Source organism: Rhinoraja longicauda, chromosome 19, assembly GCF_053455715.1.
Source record: "Rhinoraja longicauda isolate Sanriku21f chromosome 19, sRhiLon1.1, whole genome shotgun sequence".
Taxonomy (NCBI): domain Eukaryota; kingdom Metazoa; phylum Chordata; class Chondrichthyes; order Rajiformes; family Arhynchobatidae; genus Rhinoraja; species Rhinoraja longicauda.
Genome location: NC_135971.1, coordinates 15,836,564 through 15,857,582, shown reverse-complemented (window position 1 = coordinate 15,857,582; position 21,019 = coordinate 15,836,564). Strand labels below are relative to the sequence as shown.

General features: G+C 50.7%; 1 protein-coding gene across 1 annotated transcript in view; it reads left to right on the top strand.

The window, feature by feature from the left end:
• Window positions 1–10,413, top strand: part of LOC144603148 (zinc-binding protein A33-like) — a 36,511-nt gene extending 26,098 nt beyond the window's left edge. Inside the window, exon 6 of the mRNA XM_078416309.1 lies at window positions 9,313–10,413. Within this exon, the coding sequence (XP_078272435.1) occupies window positions 9,313–9,845 (533 nt within the window). The 3' untranslated portion in view covers window positions 9,846–10,413. The remainder of the gene's footprint in view (window positions 1–9,312) is intronic.
• The last annotated feature ends 10,606 nt before the right edge of the window (window positions 10,414–21,019 follow it).

Genomic DNA, 21,019 nt, shown 5'->3' with positions numbered 1-21,019 from the left:
AGATGTTCCTTCCAAAACTCCATCCGACATTCTCAGAGGCTATACACACATTCAATGCAGATATTCAATACACCACTTACACAAAATTACCCCCTACCCTTGCCACTCATGTGGCTCAATGGCGTGGAATCCCTTCCCTTATTTGGAGGGGCGTCTCCACCACACCCTGCCCCCCCTCCCCCCTCCGTGTCCAGCAGCAGAAGGACCCTAGTCTGTGGCCCTCCCCCACAGAGCCTTGGTGTTGGCTGCACCAAGCTTCAATGCATCCCTCAGCACGTACTCCTGCAGTCTGCAGTGGGCCAGTCGGCAACATTACCAGACGGACAGCTCGCTCCGCTGGGAGGTCAACAAAGCTGGGGCAGACCAAAGAGCGTCTTTCACCCAGTTGATGACCTTCCAACAGCACTCGATGTCAGTCTCTGAATGCGTCCCTGGGAACAGTCCGTAGATCACAGAGTCCTCTGTGACGGAGCTGCTCGGAATAAATCGTGACAGGGACCTCTGCAAACCTCTCCAGACTCTCTTGGAAAATCCACACTCTGCGAAGAGGTGGGCAACCGTCTCCTCTCCGTAGCAGCCGTCCCGAGGGCAGTGTGCGCTGGTAGTGAGGTTCTGACGGTGCAGGAAGGATCTGAGTGGGAGGGCTCCCCTCACCGCCAGCCAAGCCAGATCTTGGTGCTTGTTGATGAGTTCTGGTGATGAGACATTTTGCCAGACAAGCTGGGCAGTCTGCTCTAGGAACCACGCCACAGGATCCATGGAGTCATTTCCCTGCACTGCCTGCAGGACGTTCCGTGCTGACCACTGTCCGATGGACTTGTGGTCAAACGTGTTGGTCTGGAAGAACCTTACCACGAATCACATGTTGCGGCAATGGTCCAGCTGACTGTCACAGTGCGTGGCATCTGCGCTAGGCCCATCCTTCGCAACACTGGGGACAGGTAGATCGTCAGCAGGCAGTGATACTTGGTGGCCACATGCCTTGGCTCTACGCTCCGCCTGATGCATCCACACACGAAGGCGTCCATCAGGGTGAATGCGACGTTGGGCAAGCTTTTACCCCCATTGTCTGCCAACTTGTGCATTATGGCCCGTCGCACCCGGTCCATCCTCGACCCCCAGATGAAGCGGCGTATGAGTGGGGGAGGGGGGGTCACATAACATGTGACAATAGAGTATAATTGAATCATTGAGTTGAATTCAAGTTTGCACATGAGACTGTTAAATAAAATAACAGTGTTTGCTGTAGAAGTAATGTTATTGTGCAGCCTAATGTAATGAACAATTCACGATGAGAAACACTGATGTGTTGAGTTTAAGGGAATGAAATTTAGCCGCAGCTGATTGCAAATGACATCCACTTTGTGGTCAGGGCTGTGATTGACGGGGCTGAGCTCCGCCTCCCACCAGCCGTGCCCCGCCCCTTTCATTGGCCGCAGGTTCAGCAGCAGCAGCAGTCGCGGCGGCGGCTCCACAGCTCCGCCCCCCCGGGTCCTAAACCCGCCGCACGTTGTTGTCCAGCCTCACTTACCCCCTCTGGCAGCTTGTTCCAGACACCCACGACCTTCTGTGTGAAAATGTTCCTCAGGTTCCCATTAAATCTTGCACCTCTCACCACAAACCTGTGTCCTCTAGTTCTCGATTCCACTGCTCCGGGTAACAGACTGTGCATTCACCCTGTCTATTCACCTCTTGATCTTATGCACTTCCACCTCCTGCGCTCCAATTAATAAATCCTTCCCTGCCCAACCTCTCCCTTTCGCTCTGACCCTCAAATCCTGGCACCATCTTCGTGAATCCACTCTGCAGTTGTTTCCAGCATTTTATCCTGCCTTACACTGTCCCAAGCGCGACTCTCCGCTTCCGTCGATATTCAGGACAGTTTAATGTGTAACTGACCCCTCCCTGTGGTAGAGAGCGGGGGAACCCTCCATAGTTTCCGCGGGTGGATTTGTCTCCTTCCTTTAAAATGGTCGTAACGATGGTGACCCTCGGGTGCTCTAGCCGGTGCTCCTCTTCCCAGAGGAAGGCAGACATTGATGGTGAAACTCACCAGCGCCTTCAGTGCACCTGCACAACCTTTGGCCGTCTGAGGAGAAGATTGTTTGAAGATCAGGACACAATTCGCAAGTCCTCAATCATTTTGTCACACACCTTCTGTCTTTTCATCTCTGGCCTTTGTCCAACCGTCTGACTATCAACTCCCTCTCCCCCCTCAGCTGTGTCAACCTATAGCCAGCCAGGCTTTGTCCTGCTCCCTTCCTTCGTTATTCCATCTCCCACCCCCTACAATCAATCTGAAGAAGGGTCCCGACCCGAAACATAAGCTGTCCATGTTCTCCAGATGTGCTGCTTGACCCACTGACTTACTCCAGCACTTTGTACTTTTTTTTGTAAACCTGCATCTGCAGTTTCTTGTTTCTGCATCTTCACGTTGAACATTTGCGTCAGATTTACATTCATTCCTCTAGACGGCGGCGTACGCAGTGGACATGCGTTTTGAACCAGGAAGAGGCAGAGTTAAAAAATGGCTTCGAAAGACAGGTTCGAGACTTTAACCGAGGAGGCAGTTTGTCCCATCTGCCTGGATTTCTTCACCGATCCGGTGTCACTGGAGTGTGGGCACAACTTCTGCCGCTCCTGTATCACACGGAGTTGGGACATGAAGGGGAGAAACTGCTGCCCGGAATGTAGAGAGGTGTTTACAGACCGCATCCTCAGGGTGAGTCGGGCCTTGGCGAGACTGGCTGAGAAAGCTCGAACACTGAGCCTGAATCGGACAGAGAAGGAAAGTAAACTTCACTGCGAGGAACATCAGGAAGAACTGAAGCTGTTTTGTGAAACTGACAAGAAGCTGATCTGTGTGGTTTGTGCAGGTGGGCGGGAACACAGAGATCACCGCTTCATTCTGATAGATGAAGCTGTTGAAAACTACAAGGTAAAAGCAAACCGATTTTGATCGCATCATTGTTTAATTCCGTTTTTATTGTCTAACACTTTTATTCTACGATTTTCAAAAACAATCGCAGGGTCAGGTTAAAGCTTCCATCCAGTCTCTCACAAAAGATAAATCAGGGATCCAGCAAATGGAGCAGCAACAGAAAGAGAAGATTTCTGGAGTTCTGGTAAGGCTTTTAAGTTTCGATTTCCTGATCTTGTGCAGGTTTGATCCCTGTGACGCGTGTAATAACAGGGCAGGGCAGTGACACAAGCAGTGCTGCTGTCTCCCAGTTCTGGTGACCGGGTTCGATCCTGACCTCGGGTGCTGCATAGAAAATAGGTGCAGGAGTAGGCCATTCGGCCCTTCGAGCCAGCACCGTCATTCAATATGATCATGGCCTACCCTTTATTCTTTAACTATAACCCCTGGTTCTGGACTCCCCCAACATCGGGAACATTTTTCCTGCATCTAGCCTCTCCAATCCCTAAAGAATTTTACATGTTTCTATAAGATCCTATCTCATCTTTCTAAATTCCAGTGAATACGAGCCCAGTCGACCCATTCAGAATCAGTCTGAAGAGGGTCTCGACCCAAAACGTCACCCATTCCCTCTCTCCTAGATGCTGCCTGACCTGCTGAGTTACTCCAGCATTTGTGATACATTCTTTCATCATTTGTCAGTCCTGCCATCCCGGTAATTAACCTGATGAACCTACACTGCACTCCCACAATAGCAAGAATGTCCTTCCTTAAATTAGGAGATCAAAACAGCACACAATTTTCCAGGTGTGGTCTCAACAGGACCCTGCACAACTGCAGTAGGACCTCCTTGCTCCTAAACTCCAATCCTCTCACAATGAAGGCCAACATGCCATTAGTTTTCTTCACTGCCTGCTGTACGTGCATGTTTACTTTCATTGACTGGTGTACAAGGACACCCAGGTCTCATTGCACCTCCACTTTTCCTAATCTGACGCCATTCAGAAAATAATCTGCCTTCTTGTTCTTGCCACCAAAGTGGATAACGTCACATTTATTCACATTTTACTGCATCTGCCCACTCACCCAACCTGTCCAACTCACCCTGCAGTTTCACAGCATCCTCCTCGCAGCTCACACTGCCGCCCAGCTTTGTGGCATCCGCAAACTTGGAGATGTTACATTTAATTCCCTCGTCTAAATCGTTAATATATATTGTAAATAACTGTGGTCCCAGCAATGAGTCTTGCGGCACCCCACTAGGGGGTGGTGGACGGATAAATGGGAATTAATGGGCACTTGAAAAGGAATAGGCAGCTGGGAATTGCATTAGGGGTAGAGGATTGATGGGTTATCAGATTACCCTCACAACATTTCAGAAGCATTTAGACAAACATTGTGGTGTTTCTAAAGGTGAGGAGTTACACTACAGTCTGGCGAAGTGAAAGTACAGTCACAAAATGGAGGGGGATATTTCAGAAATAAATGCTGCATTTACCAGTAATTCAGAACTGGGTAAATGTTTCATCTGTTCCAGTTGTTGTTGTTCCCAAACTAATTGGCCTCCCACATAATCTATGGGATCTCAGGACTGCCTGGCCTAAATGTAGAGAGGTGTTTGTATTCTGTGGAGTTGAGAACTCCGACGGGTGATCCTATAACTGATCCCAAGGGCCACGAATGAGCAGAGGACAGTAAATCTCTGGGGTTCTCCAACCAAGAGACTCTGAGAGGTTTAACCTGTTAGACGTATTTATACCAAAGGAAGATACATTTTTGAAAATTCGGGGAACTGAAATGAAAGGGAATGGGACAAGGCGGAGGAGTTTGTTCCTGGGCTGGATCAGCCATGACCACATTGTGGGGATTAACATTGAAATCTAGAATGTGGCGCACACAGCAGATTGATCATCTATATCCGGTTCCCATCAGCAGTGGGCGGTCACCTTGGGGGAATTTGCTCTGTTTGTTTTACCCACCTTTGTTCACCATAGAATGACATCCCATTCTACATCATAGACCAGGCCATTCGGCACATCCTATTCAGTCAGGATTTCTGCTCCACTCAACATCCCTCCCATCTACTCACCACACCCGGTAACAATACCCCGAATTCCAGGAGCGCTCGCGTGTTTATCCCGCTTGCCCTTAAATGTATCTCTGCTGTTGTCTTCATTCCCTCCAATGCTAGTGAGGTCCATGTTCTCATGACTGCATTCCTTTCGGTATTTGTTGAAGACCACGTTACATTTCAGCTTTGATTTTTGCTCTCCCATCGATTAGAGATATTATTTCATCCTCACCCATTTAAATCCACCGATAAACTTAAATCCTATCTCATCATTCTTCAGATAAAATCCCACGACCTGCCCTGTCTTTGCATTGCGCTCCATCCTCTCAGTCATGGCATCATTATCATGAACATTCCTTGTGCTTTTCCCCATCGTTCTACGTCTCGACGGTAATGTCCACTTTCTATCTGCATGGCAGCGGCGATAAGAGTTGGGAAATGGGGATTATCAGAGGGTTGTAGAAATGTGGACAAATTCCCGCTGTCGGGATGAGGACGGTCCATCTCAGTCAATTGAGATTTGTCAACCCGAAACGTCACCCATTCCTTCTCTCCCGAGATGCTGCCTGACCTGCTGAGTTACTCCAGCATTTTGTGAATAAATCAATTGAGATTTGTGTTTTATTTCTTTCAGGGGGAAGCTGGTCGCAAGCGAAGGTAGGACATGCTCTTGACGGAAACATTGTAAGTTTTGGTGGAACAGCTCAAAACATTTCTGATCCTCAGTTGATAACCGGCTGTTAAATATTCGCAGGGTTCATGATGAAGCCAAACCACTGTCGGTGGTAGAGGAGGCCTTGCCGATTGAAAAGTTTCATTGCCCTGTTTCATTCAACACAACATTTAAAGAAACATCTGATGACTTCAAGCAAGGTAAAGCTTATAACTTTTCCATTGTTCTTGTTTCTGACATCTTGAAGTAAGATGTGTACGAAAGAACTGCAGTTGCAGGTTTAAATCGAAAGTAGACACAAAATGCTGGAGTGACTCAGCGGGACAGGCAGCATCTCAGTCGAGAAGGAATGGGTGATGTTTCGGGTCTGGACCCTTCTTCAGTCTGAAGAAGGGTCTTGACCTGAAACGTCACCCATTCCTTCTCTCCAGAGCTGCTCCCTGTCCCGCTGAGTTACTCCAGCATTTTGTGTCCACCTTTGATTGGACTATCTTTAAGTTATACAAAGATGCAAAGATTAATGTTATTTTTGAACTGAAGGGAAATTGAAGATTTGATCTACCACCAAGCTCATCTGCTGGGAAGCATCACCGAGTCAGAGAGCTTTGTAGCACAGCAACAGGCCCTTTGACCGGACTCGACCATGCCAACCACGTTGCCCAACCAAGCTAGCCCCATTTTCCTGAGTCTGGCTCATATCCTTCCAAGTCTTTCTTATCCACGTATCTACCCAATTCTCTGTGAACTGTTGTAATTGTACCTGCCTCGCCCACTTCCTCTGTCAGATCGTTCCACATCTACACTACCCACTGACTGAAAAACCTGCTCCTCAGGTCCTTTTTATTGTTTCCACTCTCACCTTAAACTGATGCGTTCGAGGTTTAGACTCCCCGACCTTGGGTAAAGTATTACGGCTAATCACCTTGTCTGTGTATCTTATACACATATATAATGTCTCTCTGACAGGCTCCCAAGAAAAAATGTCCCAGTCTAAATAGTCTGTTCCAGGAATGAGTAGATTAACCTATGATGAGCGTTTGTCGGCATTGGGCCTGTACTCGCTGTTGCTTAGAGGAATGAGGGGGGGATCTCATTGAAAAATACAGAATAGTGAAAGGTTTGGATAGAATGGATGTGGAGAGGACGTTTCCATTAGTAAGCGAGTCTAGGACTAGATATTTATTTACAAAAATGCTGGAGTAACTCAGCAGGTCAGGCAGCATCTCAGGAGAGAAGGAAAGGGTGACGTTTCGGGTAGGACAAAGGAAGGATGTAGGTGGAGACAGGAAGACAGAGGGGAACTGGGAAGGGGAGGGGAAGAGAGGGACAGAGGAACTATCTAAAGACAATAGACAATAGGTGCAGGAGGAGGCCATTCGGCCCTTCGAGCCAGCACCGCCATTCAATGTGATCATGGCTGATCATTCTCAATCAGTACCCCGTTCCTGCCTTCTCCCCATACCCCCTGACTCTGCTATCCTTAAGAGCTCTATCCAGCTCTCTCTTGAATGCATTCAGAGAATTGGCTTCCACTGCCTTCTGAGGCAGAGAATTCCACAGATTCACAACTCTCTGACTGAAAAAGTTTTTCATCATCTCAGTTCTAAATGGCTTATTCTTAAACTGTGTTCTGGACTCCCCCAACATTGGGAACATGTTTCCTGCCTCTAACGTGTCCAACCCCTTAATAATCTTATACGTTTCGATAAGATCTCCTCTCATCCTTCTAAATTCCAGTGTATACAAGCCTAGTCGCTCCAGTCTTTCAACATTTGAAAGTCCAGCCATTCCGGGAATTAACCTAGTAAACCTACGCTGCACGCCCTCAATAGCAAGAATATCCTTCCTCAAATTTGGAGACCATAGCTGCACACAGTATTCCAGGTGCGGTCTCACTAGGGCCCTGTACAACTGCAGAAGGACCTCTTTGCTCCTATACCCAACTCCTCTTGTTATGAAGGCCAACATTCCATTGGCTTTCTTCACTGCCTGCTCTACCTGCATCCCCACTCTTTGCTTTCTGTCTGTCAACCAATTTTCTATCCATGTCTGTACCCTACCTCCAATACCATGTGCTCTAATTTTGTCCACTAATCTCCTATGTGGAACCTTGTCAAAGGCTTTCTGAAAGTCAAGGTACACCACATCCACCGGCTCTCCCCTGTCAATTTTCCTGGTTACATCCTCAAAGAATCCCAGAAGATTAGTCAAGCATGATTTCCCCTTTGTATATCCATGCTGACTCGGAACAATCCTGTTACTATTATCCAAATGCTCCGCAATTTCGTCTTTTATAATTGACTCCAGCATCTTCCCCACCACTGATGTCAGACTAACTGATCGTATTAGTTAAATGTCCGGGGGGGGGGGGGGGGGAGCTCATTAGTTAAAGGTCGGGGGGGGGGGAGCGCATTAGTTAAAGGTCCGGGGAGGGGGGGAGCGTATTAGTTGAAGGTCCGGTGGGGGGGGGGGGGGGGGAGCGTATTAGTTAAAGGTCCGGTGGGGGGGGGGGGGAGCACATTAGTTAAAGGTCCGGTGGGGGGGGGGGGGAGTGTATTAGTCAAAGGTCCGGTGGGGGGGGGGGGGAGCGCATTAGTTAAAGGTCCGGGGGGGGGGCGTATTAGTTAAAGGTTCGGGGGGGGGGGGAGCGCATTAGTTAAAGGTTCGTGGGGGGGAGGGCGTATTAGTTAAAGGTTCAGCGGGGGGGCGCATTAGTTAAAGGTTCGGGGGCGGGGGGTCTTTGGCCCGTGGGTATTTTCACATTATCAAATCTGGCCCTCTTTGAAAAAGGTTTGGACACCACTGCCCTAGGGAATGTGCCCGGGGATGGGGTGGTTTGGGCAGGAAGGGACGAAAGGTCAGAGCCTCAGAATTAAAGGATGTTCCGTTAGGAAGGAGATGAGGGGAAATGCTTTTAATCAGAGGGTGGTGAATTTGTGGAATTCATTGCCACAGAAGGCTGTGGAGGCCAAGTCGGTGGATATTTTTAAGGCAGAGATAGCTGGATTCTTGATTAGTATGGATGTCAGAGGTTATGGGGAGAAGACAGGAGAATGGGGTTAGGAGGGAGAGATAGATCAGCCATGATTAAATGGTGGAGTAGAATTGAAGGGCCGAATGGCCAAATTCTAATACTTTCACTGATGACATTACGACCTGATGACGGTCCAACTTCACCTGATAACCCAGCCCTTCAGACCTGATGAAGTTGTTGTAAACACTTTTGCACCCACTCCAATTCACTGTGATCATAACGACCCCACCACACACCTCCAACCCCTCTTCAACATCCTCAAATTACCGCTAACCTCAATATCAACCTGCTCCGATCTGCCTCCATATCTGAATAACCCGCTTCATTCCTCCATCCCCACCGCAATCTCGCAATCCTCCTCACTCTCCACACTCGTCCTCCCCGTCCACCCTCCCCCACCTCACGAAATTCTCCTCTCCATCCCCGGATAAAATCTCCGGGAGAGATGTATGTTGTCCACCCGATGTGGTCGGGGTGAAACCCTGGGCAGGGTTTCAGTTGTCCGCCCGCCTGTGCCTGAGGCCGAGCGGCCTCTCCCCCGGTCCCGGGGCCGCGCTGCCCGAGTCTCCCCCCCGACCCCCGGGGACTCTCTGATTCTCTGCTTCTCCCCCCAGTCTCCGTCACCCTGGATGTGGAAACAGCGCATCCGCAGCTCGAGGTGTTTGAGGATCGGAAGAGGGTGAGATGGACCCAGACCAGGAGGAGTCTCCCTGACACCGGGAAGAGGTTTACAGGCAGTGCGTGTGTGCTGGGATCGGAGGGATTCACATCGGGGAGACATTACTGGGAGGTGGAGGTGGCGGGGAGTCTGTGCTGGGGTCTGGGAGTCGCCGCAGAGTCTGTGGAGAGGAAGAGACAGGCCACACTGACCCTGGAGACTGGCGTCTGGGGCATCAGGCGGGTGGGTGGCGGGTTTGATGCACTCACCTCCCCTCCATCCCGTCTCCCCGCCCGTCCCATCCCCGGGAGGGTGGGAGTTTATCTCAGTTACGAGTCCGGGACAGTTTCATTTTACGACGCGGACACCAAGTCCCATCTCCACACCTTCACTGGGAATAAATTCACGGAGAAACTTTACCCTTTCTTCGGGGTTTATTGGGTTGGAAACTGGCTGAGGATCTGCTCCGGTTCCGCTCCGGGTGTGTAAAAGGGTCGGGTCCCGGGACTGGCGTGAGGAGCGGGGCTCAGGGGCTGTGGGGCAGAAACCCGGTGGACAACAGGTCGGCGCTGAACGGCTCCCATTTTCCCCAAATTCCGCGTCGTAAAAACCCCAGTGAGCACGGAAATAAAACCAGGGGGAATGTAAATGTGGGAAGAGAGAAATAAACAGCAAGTGGAATCACAGCTGTCGATCCGTTCATTTCAACGAGTTAACTGCGTCCGCCAACGGAACAGAAATACTTTTTTGTAATTCTGTGTCTTCTTGCTTTTATATTCGTATAGCTTTATGGTAATTCGCATATCACTGTACCTTAATTGGCACACGTGACAAAAAAAAACCCTTTGAAACTTATATCTCTAAAACTTACTAAAGCTTGCTTGGAGAACTTAATGCTTTTAAACTAGCTCTTGTTCAGACCTTATCTTTGTTTCTGATTATCGTGTAATGAGGATCTGTGATGAATGAATGAATGAATGAATAAAACTTTACTTTCATTCAAAACTATACAGACGAGTGCATATTTGAAAGAAATTCCGTTGCAACTGGCTTCAATGTAACACAAAATAATAAAAATGTATTAAAGAAAAATAAATAAATAAGTGACTCGCATATAAAATAATGGCGGGGGACCATTGTGAATTCAAGAGTCTGATGGCTCGGGGGGAAGAAGCTATTGCAGAACCTGACTGTTCTGCTCCGGATGCTGCAGTACCTTTGACCAGAGGGCAGCAGGGTGAACAGTCCGTGATGGAGATGGGTGGGGTCTTTAATAATTTTGTTGCCCTTGGACAAGCAGCGTTTGTGTGCAATGTCCTGGATGGAAGGAAGTCAAGTCCCGATGATTTTCTCAGCCGTCCTCACCACTCTCTGCACGGACTTCTATGGTGCCCCTGTAGAAAGTGGTGAGGGTGTGATGGGGGAGGTGTGCTCTTGTCATCAGGCGCAGAAAGTGCAAACGCTGCTAGGCTCTCTTGACGAGAGCTGCAGTGTTTAGGGACCAGGTCAGACTGTCTGTGATCTGCACCCCCAGGAACTTAATGCTCCTGACTACCACCACCGCAGTGTCACTGATGTGGAGTGGTGTGTGCCTGCAACGTTTTCTCCTGAAGTCAACGATGATCTCCTTTGGTTTTGCGACATTCAGGACCAGATTACTTGTGTTGCACCAGTCCGCCAGTTGCTAAGGCCCAGTGGACCCAATTTTCTTACCAAATGCTGAGGGATGATCGTGTTGAATGCTGAACTGAAGTCCAAGAACAGCATTCGCACATATGTGTTCTTGTCCTCCAGATGTGCCAGGCTCAGGTGGGGTGCAGAGGATATGGAGTCCTCTGTGGAGCGGTTTGGCCGGTAAGCAAACTGCAACGGGTCAAGTGTGTGGGGGGGGGGGGGTTAGTCTGGAGATGATATGGTCCTTGACCAGCCTCTCGAAGCACTTCATCATTATGGGAGTGAGTGCTACAGGGCGGTAATCGTTGAGACAAGTGATTGTGGATTTTGTTTGGCACTGGTATGATGGTAGCAGTCTTGAAGCACGATGGGACAATAGCGTGGTTCAGCGAGGTGTTGAAGATGTGAGTGAGGACATGTGCCAGCTGATCAGCACATTCCCTGAGCACCCGGCCTGGTATGTTATCAGGGCCTGCCACCTTCCGTGCGCTGACTCTTCTTAGGGTCCTCCGGACATCTGCTGTGTTGAGACTGAGTGGCTTGTCATCATGGTGAGGAATAGCTTTCCTCGCAGGTGTGTTGTTGAGCGCCTCGAACCGTCCAAAATATTTATTCAGTTCATTGAGAAAGTTTGTGCTGTCTTCACAGGGCGGTGGAGCAGTCTTATAGCCTGTGATGGTTTGGATTCCCTGCCACGTGGGCCTGGTGTTCATGGGGTCATGAAAGAGACTCTGGATTTCCTGACCATGGGCACGCTTTGCTCGCCTGATGACTCGGTTCAGGCTGGCTCTTGCCGATCTGAGTGCCACCATGTCGCCGGATTTAAATGCCGCATTTCGTGCTCTCAGCATTGCACGTGCCTCGCTGGTCATCCAGGGCTTCTGGTTGGCCCGTATAGTGATGATCTCGGTGACACAGACATCCTCTATGCACTTGTCCATGTACGCAGACACACACGCACGTACTCCTCCAGGCTGGTGTGTTGATTGTCAGTCGCAGCCTTCTTGAACATGTCCCAGTCAGTGCACTCAAAGCAGTCCTGTAATGCTGACATAGCTCCCTCTGGCCAGACCCTAACCTGCTTCACAGTGGGGTTTTCTCTGGTGAGCAGGGGCCTGTATGCAGGAATTAGCATCACAGAGAGATGGTCTGAGGAGCCAAGGTGGGGGCGGGGGACTGCCTTGAATGCCTTCTTGATGTTTGTATAGGCTAGGCCCAGTGTGCTCACTCCCCTGGTTGCAAAGTCCACATGCTGGTAGTAATGTGGGAGAACTGTCTTCATGTTGGCCTGGTTAAAGTCCCCAGCAATAATGAAAACACCGTCCGGATGTGTAGTTTGCAGGTCACTGATGGAGCGATAAAGGACATTCAGGACCTCCTTAGTGTTTGCACTGGGGGGATGTACACGGCTGTGATGGTTATGATAGTAAATTCCCTGGGAAGGTAGACGGGTCGACATTTTATTGTCAAAAACTCAATGTCTGGAGAGCAATGACTTGAGACCACAGTGGCATTATTACACCAGCTGTTATTAGTGTAAATGCACACACCACCGCCCCGGGATTTACCACTGAGAGCGCAGCTCCTGTCCGACCGGAATGTTGTTCGCCCTCCACGCTGATAGCGACGTTGGGAACGGAGGAGTTTAACCACGTCTCTGTCAAGATCAGGGTGCAGCAGTCTCTCATCTCCCGTTTGGTTATTAAACCCAGCTTCAGATAGTCCAGTTTATTCTCCAAGGGGCGGAAGTGAGCGAGCAGAATAGATGGAAGCGGCGTTCTGCAGGGGTTCGCCTTTAGCTTCGCTGTTAGCCCTCCCCGAGTGCCGCACTTCTGCCTCCTGTCGCACCGCCTCCATCTCCTCCGACAGCGGCTGGGGCTGGGAGGAGGCTCCGCAGCTTTGTCGGCCGCCGGTACCAGCCGACGTAGCAGTCCCAGGCTACGTAAAGTGGCCAGAGTGGCCGGATCCACGGTTGCTGAACTGCTGGATGGACGGAATTCTAGCAGAAACTGACAATCATATACTAGTTGTACTAGTTGTACAATGAACATTTACTCCTGAAATCTCTGGTCTAAGTGAGTTATTTACTGCTAAATCAGGATGCCGTTTGCCAGCCTGATTCTCTCCTCACTGAAACCTCAATCATCCCCTCTGACATCTTCAGACTTTAATCTCAGAGCTTGTCACCGAATGCTTGCTGAAGATAGACACAAAAGGCTGTAGTAACTCAGCGGGACAGGCAGCATCTCTGGACAGAAGGAATGGGTGACGTTTCGGGTCGAGACCCTTCTTCAGACTCAATCTTCGGATTAAACCAGCATCTGCAGTTCCTTCCTACACATACCGACTGATTACTGTTCACTTCAGCTTTGATGGCAACCGGTATTATGGAAGCAAGACCCCATGGCGCTGATGGCGGCGGCAACCCGAGACCCGCTGTTGCCACGGCTCATCATCCCCCTCCTCCAACCTCTCCCCCTCATCCCCCTCCCTCTCCGCCGGGCCTGCAGCGGCGGCCCCGACCCCGCCCGGCAGCGGCTCCACAAGGAGCGGCGGCGGCGGCGGCTGCGGAGAGAGGCGGCCATGGAGGCCCGGAGTGGAGGAGGAGAGAGAAATGGAGGGGTGAGGTAGAGGAGGAGAGAGAAATGGAGGGGTGAGGGGGAGAGGAGGAGAGAGAAATGGAGGCCCAGAGTGGAGGACGAGAAGGAAATGGAGGGGTGAGGGAGAGGAGAAGAGAGAGTGTAGGAGAGAAAATGGAGGGGTGAGGAGGAGAGGAGGAGAGAGAAATGGATGGGTGAGGAGGAGAGGAAGAGGACGAGGCGAGGGAGAGAATGAGGGTTGAAGGAGAGGAAGAGGAGTGGTGAGGGGAAGGAGCAGCAAGAGGAGGAGGGGTGATTCGGAGGTATCCTCTGTTCAGGAAACGGGGCTTCAACTCCACTCCACGTTGTTGTCCAGCCTCACTTACCACATCTGGCAGCTTGTTCCAGACACCCACGGCCTTCTGTGTGAAAATGTTGTTCCTCTGGTTCCTGATTAAATCTTGCATCTCTCACCACAAACCTATGTCCTCTAGTTCTCGATTCCACTGCTCCGGGTAACAGACTGTGCATTCACCCTGTCTATTCACCTCTTGATCTTATGCACTTCAGCCTCCTGCGCTCAAATTAATAAATCCTTCCCTGCCCAACCTCTCCCTTTCGCTCGGACCCTCAAATCCTGGCACCATCTTCGTGAATCTACTCTGCAGTTGTTTCCAGCACTTTACCCTGCCTTGCACTGTCCCAAGTGCTATTCACCGCTTCCGTCTATATTCAGGACAGTTTAATGTGTAACTGACCCCTCCCTGTGGTAGAGAGCAGGGGAATCCTCCATAGTTCCTTGGGTGGATTTGTCTCCTTCCTTTAAAATGGTCGTAACGATGGTGACCCTCGGGTGCTCTGGCCGGCGATCCTCTTCCCAGAGGAAGGCAGACATTGATGGTGAAACTCAGCAGCGCCTTCAGTGCACCTGCGCAACCTTTGGCCGTCTGAGGAGAAGACTGTTTGAAGATCAGGACACAATTCGCAAGTCCCCAATCATTTTGTCACACACCTTCTGTCTTTTCATCTCTGGCCTTTGTCCAACCGTCTGACTATCAACTCCCTCAACTGTGTCAACCTATTGCCAGCCAGGCTTTATCAAAGAAAGGTAACTTTGAGGGCATGAGACGTGAATTGGCCAAGATAGACTGGCAATTGATTCTTAAAGGGTTGACGGTGGATATGCAATGGAAGGCATTTAAAGACCGCATGGATGAACTACAACAATTGTTCATCTCAGTTTGGCAAAAGAATAAATCAGGGAAAGTAGTGCATCCGTGGCTAACAAGGGAGATTAGGGATAGTATCAAAACAAACGATGAAGCGTACAAATTAGCAAGAAAAAGCAGCCTACCAGAGGACTGGGAGAAAATCAGAGTCCAGCAGAGGAGGACAAAGGGCTTAATTAGGAAAGGGAAAATAGATTATGAACAAAAACTGGCAGGGAACACAAAAACTGACTGCAAAAGCTTTTATAGATATGTGAAGAGAAAAGGATTAGTTAAAACAAATATAGGTCCCTTGCAGTCAGAAACAGGTGAATTGATCATGGGGAACAAGGACATGGCAGACCAATTGAATAGCTACTTTAGTTCTGTCTTCACTAAGGAAGACATAAATAATCTGCCGGAAATAGCAGGGGACCGGGGGTCAAATGAGATGGAGGAAATGAGTGAAATCCAGGTTCGTCGGGAAGTGGTGTTCGGTAAATTGAATGGATTAAAGGCCAATAAATCCCCAGGGCCAGATAGGCTGCATCCCAGAGTGCTTAAGGAGGTAGCCCCAGAAATAGTGGATGCATTAGTGATAATTTTTCAAAACTCTTTAGATTCTGGAGTAGTTCCTGAGGATTGGAGGGTAGTTAATGTAACCCCACTTTTCAAAAAGGGAGGGAGAGAGAAAACGGGGAATTACAGACCAGTTAGTCTAACATCGGTAGTGGGGAAAATACTAGAGTCAGTTATTAAAGATGGGATAGCAGCACATTTGGAAAGAGGTGAAATCATTGGACAAAGTCAGCATGGATTTATGAAAGGTAAATTATGTCTGACGAATCTTATAGAATTTTTCGAGGATGTAACTAGTAGAGTGGATAAGGGAGAACCAGTGGATGTGTTATATCTGGACTTCCAGAAGGCCTTCGACAAGGTCTCACATAAGAGATTAGTATGCAAACTTAAAGCACACGGTATTGTGGGTTCAGTATTGACGTGGATAGAGAACTGGCTGGCAGACAGGAAGCAAAGAGTAGGAATAAACGGGTCCTTTTCAGAATGGCAGGCAGTGATTAGTGGGGTACCGCAATGTTGAGTGCTGGGACCCCAGCTATTTACAAGATATATTAATGATTTGGACGAGGGAATTGAATGCAACATCTCCAATTTTTGCGGATGACACGAAGCTGGGGGGCAGTGTTAGCTGTGAGGAGGATGCTAGGAGGCTGAACGTGACTTGGATAGGTTAGGTGAGTGGGCAAATGCATGGCAGATGCAGTATAATGCGAATAAATGTGAGGTTATCCACTTTGGTGGCAAGAACAGGAAAGCAGACTATTACCTGAATGGTGGCCGATTAGGAGAAGGGGAGATGCAACGAGACCTGGGTGTCGTGGTACACCAGTCATTGAAAGTAGGCATTTATTCACAAAATGCTGGAGTAACTCAGCAGGTCAGGCAGCATCTCGGGAGAGAAGGAATGGGTGACGTTTCAGGTCGAGACCCTTCTTCAGACTGATGTCAGGTGGGCGGGACAAAGGACGGATATAGGTGGAGACAGGAAGACTCTGGGAAGGGAGGGACAGAGGAACTATCTAAAGTTGGAGAAGTCGATGTTCATACCACTGGCCTGCAAACTGCCCAGGCGAAATATGAGGTGCTGTTCCTCCAGTTTCCGGTGGGCCTCGCTATACCACACGACTGAAACAAGACATTTCGCATTCTACAGAGAGGCAGGCAGAGCCTGATCCCTGCGGGTTCCCACCCGCAACCGGGAATTTGTTTTGGACGCAGTATGTGAGGACAAAGGACCTGGTCTCGGACAGGGTGGTCTGTAGCACAGGGGTTCCGCAGGAAACAGTGCTACCTACATTCATGTTCACCCTGTACACTGCGGGCTTCAGGCACAGCTCTGCAAACTCATATCTACAGAAGTTCTCTGATGACTCTGCCATCGTCGGTCTCATCATGGGCGACGAGGACAGGGCGTACAGAGAACTGATCAATGAGTTTGTGCACAGGTGCCAGCAGAACTGCCTCCGGATCAACGCTAGGAAAACCAGGGAGATGGTGGTAGATTTCCACAGGCGCAGCCAGGTCCCCCCGACATCGGTGAACATCCAGGGAATGGACATTGAGAGGGTGGATTCTTAAAAGTACCTGAGTGTTTACCTCAATAATAAATTGGACTAGACCGAAAAAAACGATGCGTTATACAGAAAGGGCCAGAGCAGAATTTATCTGCTAAGGAGACTCAGGTCTACAACACGGTGGTTGCATCAGCCATTTTCTATGGAGTGGTCTGCTGGAGCAGCAGCATCTCAGCGGCGGAAGGGAAGAGACTCGACAAGCTGGTCAGGAAGGCCAGCTACGTCCTGGGTTGCCCCCTCGACTCAGTGCACGTGGTGGGAGAGAGGAGGATCAAGTCAAGTCAAGTTTATTTGTCACATACACATACACGATGTGCAGTGAAATGAAAGTGGCAATGCCTGCGGATTGTGCACAAAAAAAGAATTACAGTTACAGCATATAAATAAAGTTAATAAGTTACTATAGTGAAACTCCGTCTCATCCTCTCCGTTTTCACAGCGTGACAGCGGAGGCGTTTGCCTGACCTTAGCATCTGGAACAGTCCGTTACTGGGGTGGCAGGGGTCCCTCATAATCTTACTTGCTCTGGCTCTGCACCTCCTGATGTATAGGTCCTGCAGGGGGACGAGTGTAGTTCCCATGGTGCGTTCTGCCGAACGCACTACTCTCTGCAGGGCCATCCTGTCCTGGGCAGAGCTGTTCCCAAACCAGACTGTAATGTTGCCGGACAGGATGCTCTACAGCCCCAGAGCAGAAGCAATGAAGGATCCTCAGAGACACTCTGAATTTCCTCAGCTGTCTAAGGTGGTAAAGGCGCTGCTTTGCCTTACCCACCAGTGCGGCAATGTGCGTTGCCCATGTCAGATCCTCTGTGATGCGGACTCCCAAGTATTTAAAACTGCTCACCCTATCCACAGTAGACCCATTTATCTCCAGTGGCGCGTACGTCCTTGGATGTTTAGCGCTTCTAAAGTCCACAATCAGCTCCTTAGTTTTAGTGACATTCAAGAGGAGGCTATTGTCCTGACACCAGAGTGCCAAATCAGCCACCTCCTCCCGGTAGGCCTTCTCATCGTTGTTGGAGATCCGGCCCACCGCCACAGTGTCATCAGCAAACTTGATGATGGAGTTTGAGCTGAACCTGGCCCCACAGTCATGTGTGTACAGGGAGTACAGTAGGGGGCTAAGGACGCAACCCTGGGGGGATCCTATGTTCAGGGTGAGGGAGCTAGATGTGTGTACCCCCATCCTGACCACTTGGGGCAAAGTTATCATCGCTGCTGGGCAAGGACTCCCACCCCATGCAGGACACTGTCACTGCACTAAGTAGCTCCTTCGGTGACAGACTCCTTCACCCCAAGTGAGTGAAGGAGAGATATAGGACGTCCTTCCTTCTCGCTGCTGTGAGACTGCACAACCAGCACTGCTCCCAGCAGACGAATCAACAGTAACAGTTAAGAATACACAGAAAACTGATGACAATTTATCCTTGTCTTTACTTTTATTTATAACTAGACCAAGTGGACCCGTTGGGACCATTCCACGTAGAGGTGGGAAAGGGAAGGGGAGAGGGTGTCACTGAGTGAGCCCTGGACCCAAAGCCTTTCCTGTATTGTACCACCCTCAACCCCCCACTCAATCCCCCTTATCCCCACGCCTCCCCCACTGACCCACTCCATCCCCCCTACCCACCCCCACTTGCACCTCCCCTTCCCCCACCTCCACTTGACTCTCCCCCACTTGCCCCTCCCATACACCCACTCAACCTAGCCCTGCCTCCACCCCCATTTCCCCCTCCCCACCCCTATTCCCCCTCCGCCTCCCCAGTCCCCCACTCGCCCCCACCCCCTCCCCCTACCCCCACTCTCCCTGCCCGGACCCCACTCTACCCCCACCCCCAATCTGCCCTCCTTCCCACCCACACTCTCTCCCACCCGCACTCTTCCCTTCTCCCCACCCCCACCCTGCCCTCCTCACCACCCCCATTCTCCACCCAGCCCCACTCTCTCCTCCCCCACCACTCCCCCCACTCCCTCCTCCCCACCCCTTCCTACCCCATCACCCCCACTCCCTCCTCCACCACCCCTACTCTCCCCCCACCCCCTCTCTCTCCTCCCCCACTCCTTCCCGCCACTCTCTCATCCCCACCCCCTCCTCCCTCAACACCCATCACTCTCTCCTCCCCCACCCCCCTATCCCCCCACTACCCTCCACCCCCACTACCCCCCACCCCCACTACCCCCACCCTCACTACCCCCCACCCCCACTCTCTCCTCCCCCAACCCCTCACCCCATTCTCCCCTCTTCCCCACCCACACTCTCCCTTGCCCTGCACTTCCTCTTCCCCCACACCCCCACTCTGTTACCCCGACCCCCATCCCCCCCACCCCCACCCTCAACTGCCCCCCACACCCAGTCCCCCTTCCTCCCACCCTTCCTCCCCTCGCTCCCCCTCCTCCCCGACTCTCTCCTTCGCCCCCACCCCACACCCACTCCCCTCCCCTCCACCCACTGGAAGGCACTGAGCACGGCACTGCCGTCAGTCAGGCGGGTGCCCCCCCCCCTCCTTTCTCGGAGCGGGAGAGGCGACGACACCTCCCGGCGGTCAGCGCGGCCCGATCTGAGGAATGTCAGGCGCGAGGCATGCCGGGACGGATGGCGGTACTCCGGGCGGGGGGGGGGGGGGGGCGGTGAGCGCATTAGTTAAAGGTAGGGTGGTGCGGAACGCATTAGTTAAAGGTCGGGGGGGGGGCGCATTGTCCGAAGGTCCGGGGGGGGGGGGGGGGCATTAGTTAAAGGTCCGGGGGGGGGGGGGGAGCGCGAGGTCATCCCTCACAGGCGCACGGGTGCCATTGTGACGTAACACGCTGAAGACCTTCAAGAAATGGGTTAGAAATGAAATTTTAAAATCTCTCTAGCTTTCAAAATATAGCTTCAATCTGAATGAGAGTTGCTAGAGATTATGCCCATGATAATGTTTCAAGTAGCACGTTTCGTTCAAATTGGTGTTATATTTTAAAAGTTCTTGATGTTTTAAACTTTAATAAATCCATTAAATCCCTTTTCCACTTGCCGCGCCCAAGATGGCCGCCGGGGGCGGAACCCGCCCGATTGACGGGAGTGGCGGCCAATGAGGAGGGTGGGGGGAGGGGTGGGTAGGAGAGTGGAAGAGGCAGGACAGCCACCTTATTCTGGTAGAAATATAAAATTCTTAGCGGATTAGACCTGGTGAATGCAGGAAAGATGTTCCCGATTCTGGGGGTGTCCAGAACCAGGGGTCACACATGAAGAATGAGGGGTCGGCCAATCCGGACTGAGACGACAATAGGCAATAGACAATAGACAATAGGTGCAGGAGTAGGCCATTCAGTCCTTCGAGCCAGCACCGCCATTCAATGCGATAATGGCTGATCACTCTCAATCCCGTTCCTGCCTTCTCCCCATACCCCCTTACTCCGCTATCCTTAAGAGCTCTATCCAGCTCTCTCTTGAAAGCATCCAACGAACTGGCCTCCACTGCCTTCTGAGGCAGAGAATTCCACACCTTCACCACTCTCTCACTGAAAAAGTTCTTCCTCATCTCCGTTCTAAATGGCCTACCCCTTATTCTTAAACTGTGGCCCCTTGTTCTGGACTCCCCCAACATTGGGAACATGTTTCCTGCCTCTAATGTGTCCAATCCCCTAATTATCTTATATGTTTCAATAAGACCCTCCCTCATCCTTCTAAATTCCAGTGTATACAAGCCTAATTGCTCCAGTCTTTCAACATACGACAGTCCCGCCATTCCGGGAATTAACGCAGTGAACCTACGCTGCACGCCCTCAATAGCAAGAATATCCTTCCTCAAATTTGGAGACCGAAACTGCACACAGTACTCCAGGTGAGTGAGGGAGTACCTTTTCACCAGGAGAGTTGTGAATCTGTGGAATTCTCTGCCATAGAAGGGAATGGATGCCGATTCACTGGGTGTATTTAAGAGAGAGTTAGATGTAGCTCTTCGGGTTAACGGAATCAAAGGGTATGGGGAGATAGCAGGAACAGGGTACTGGTTGTGGATGATCATCTATCAACAAATTAAATGGCGGTGCTGGCTCGAAGGGCCA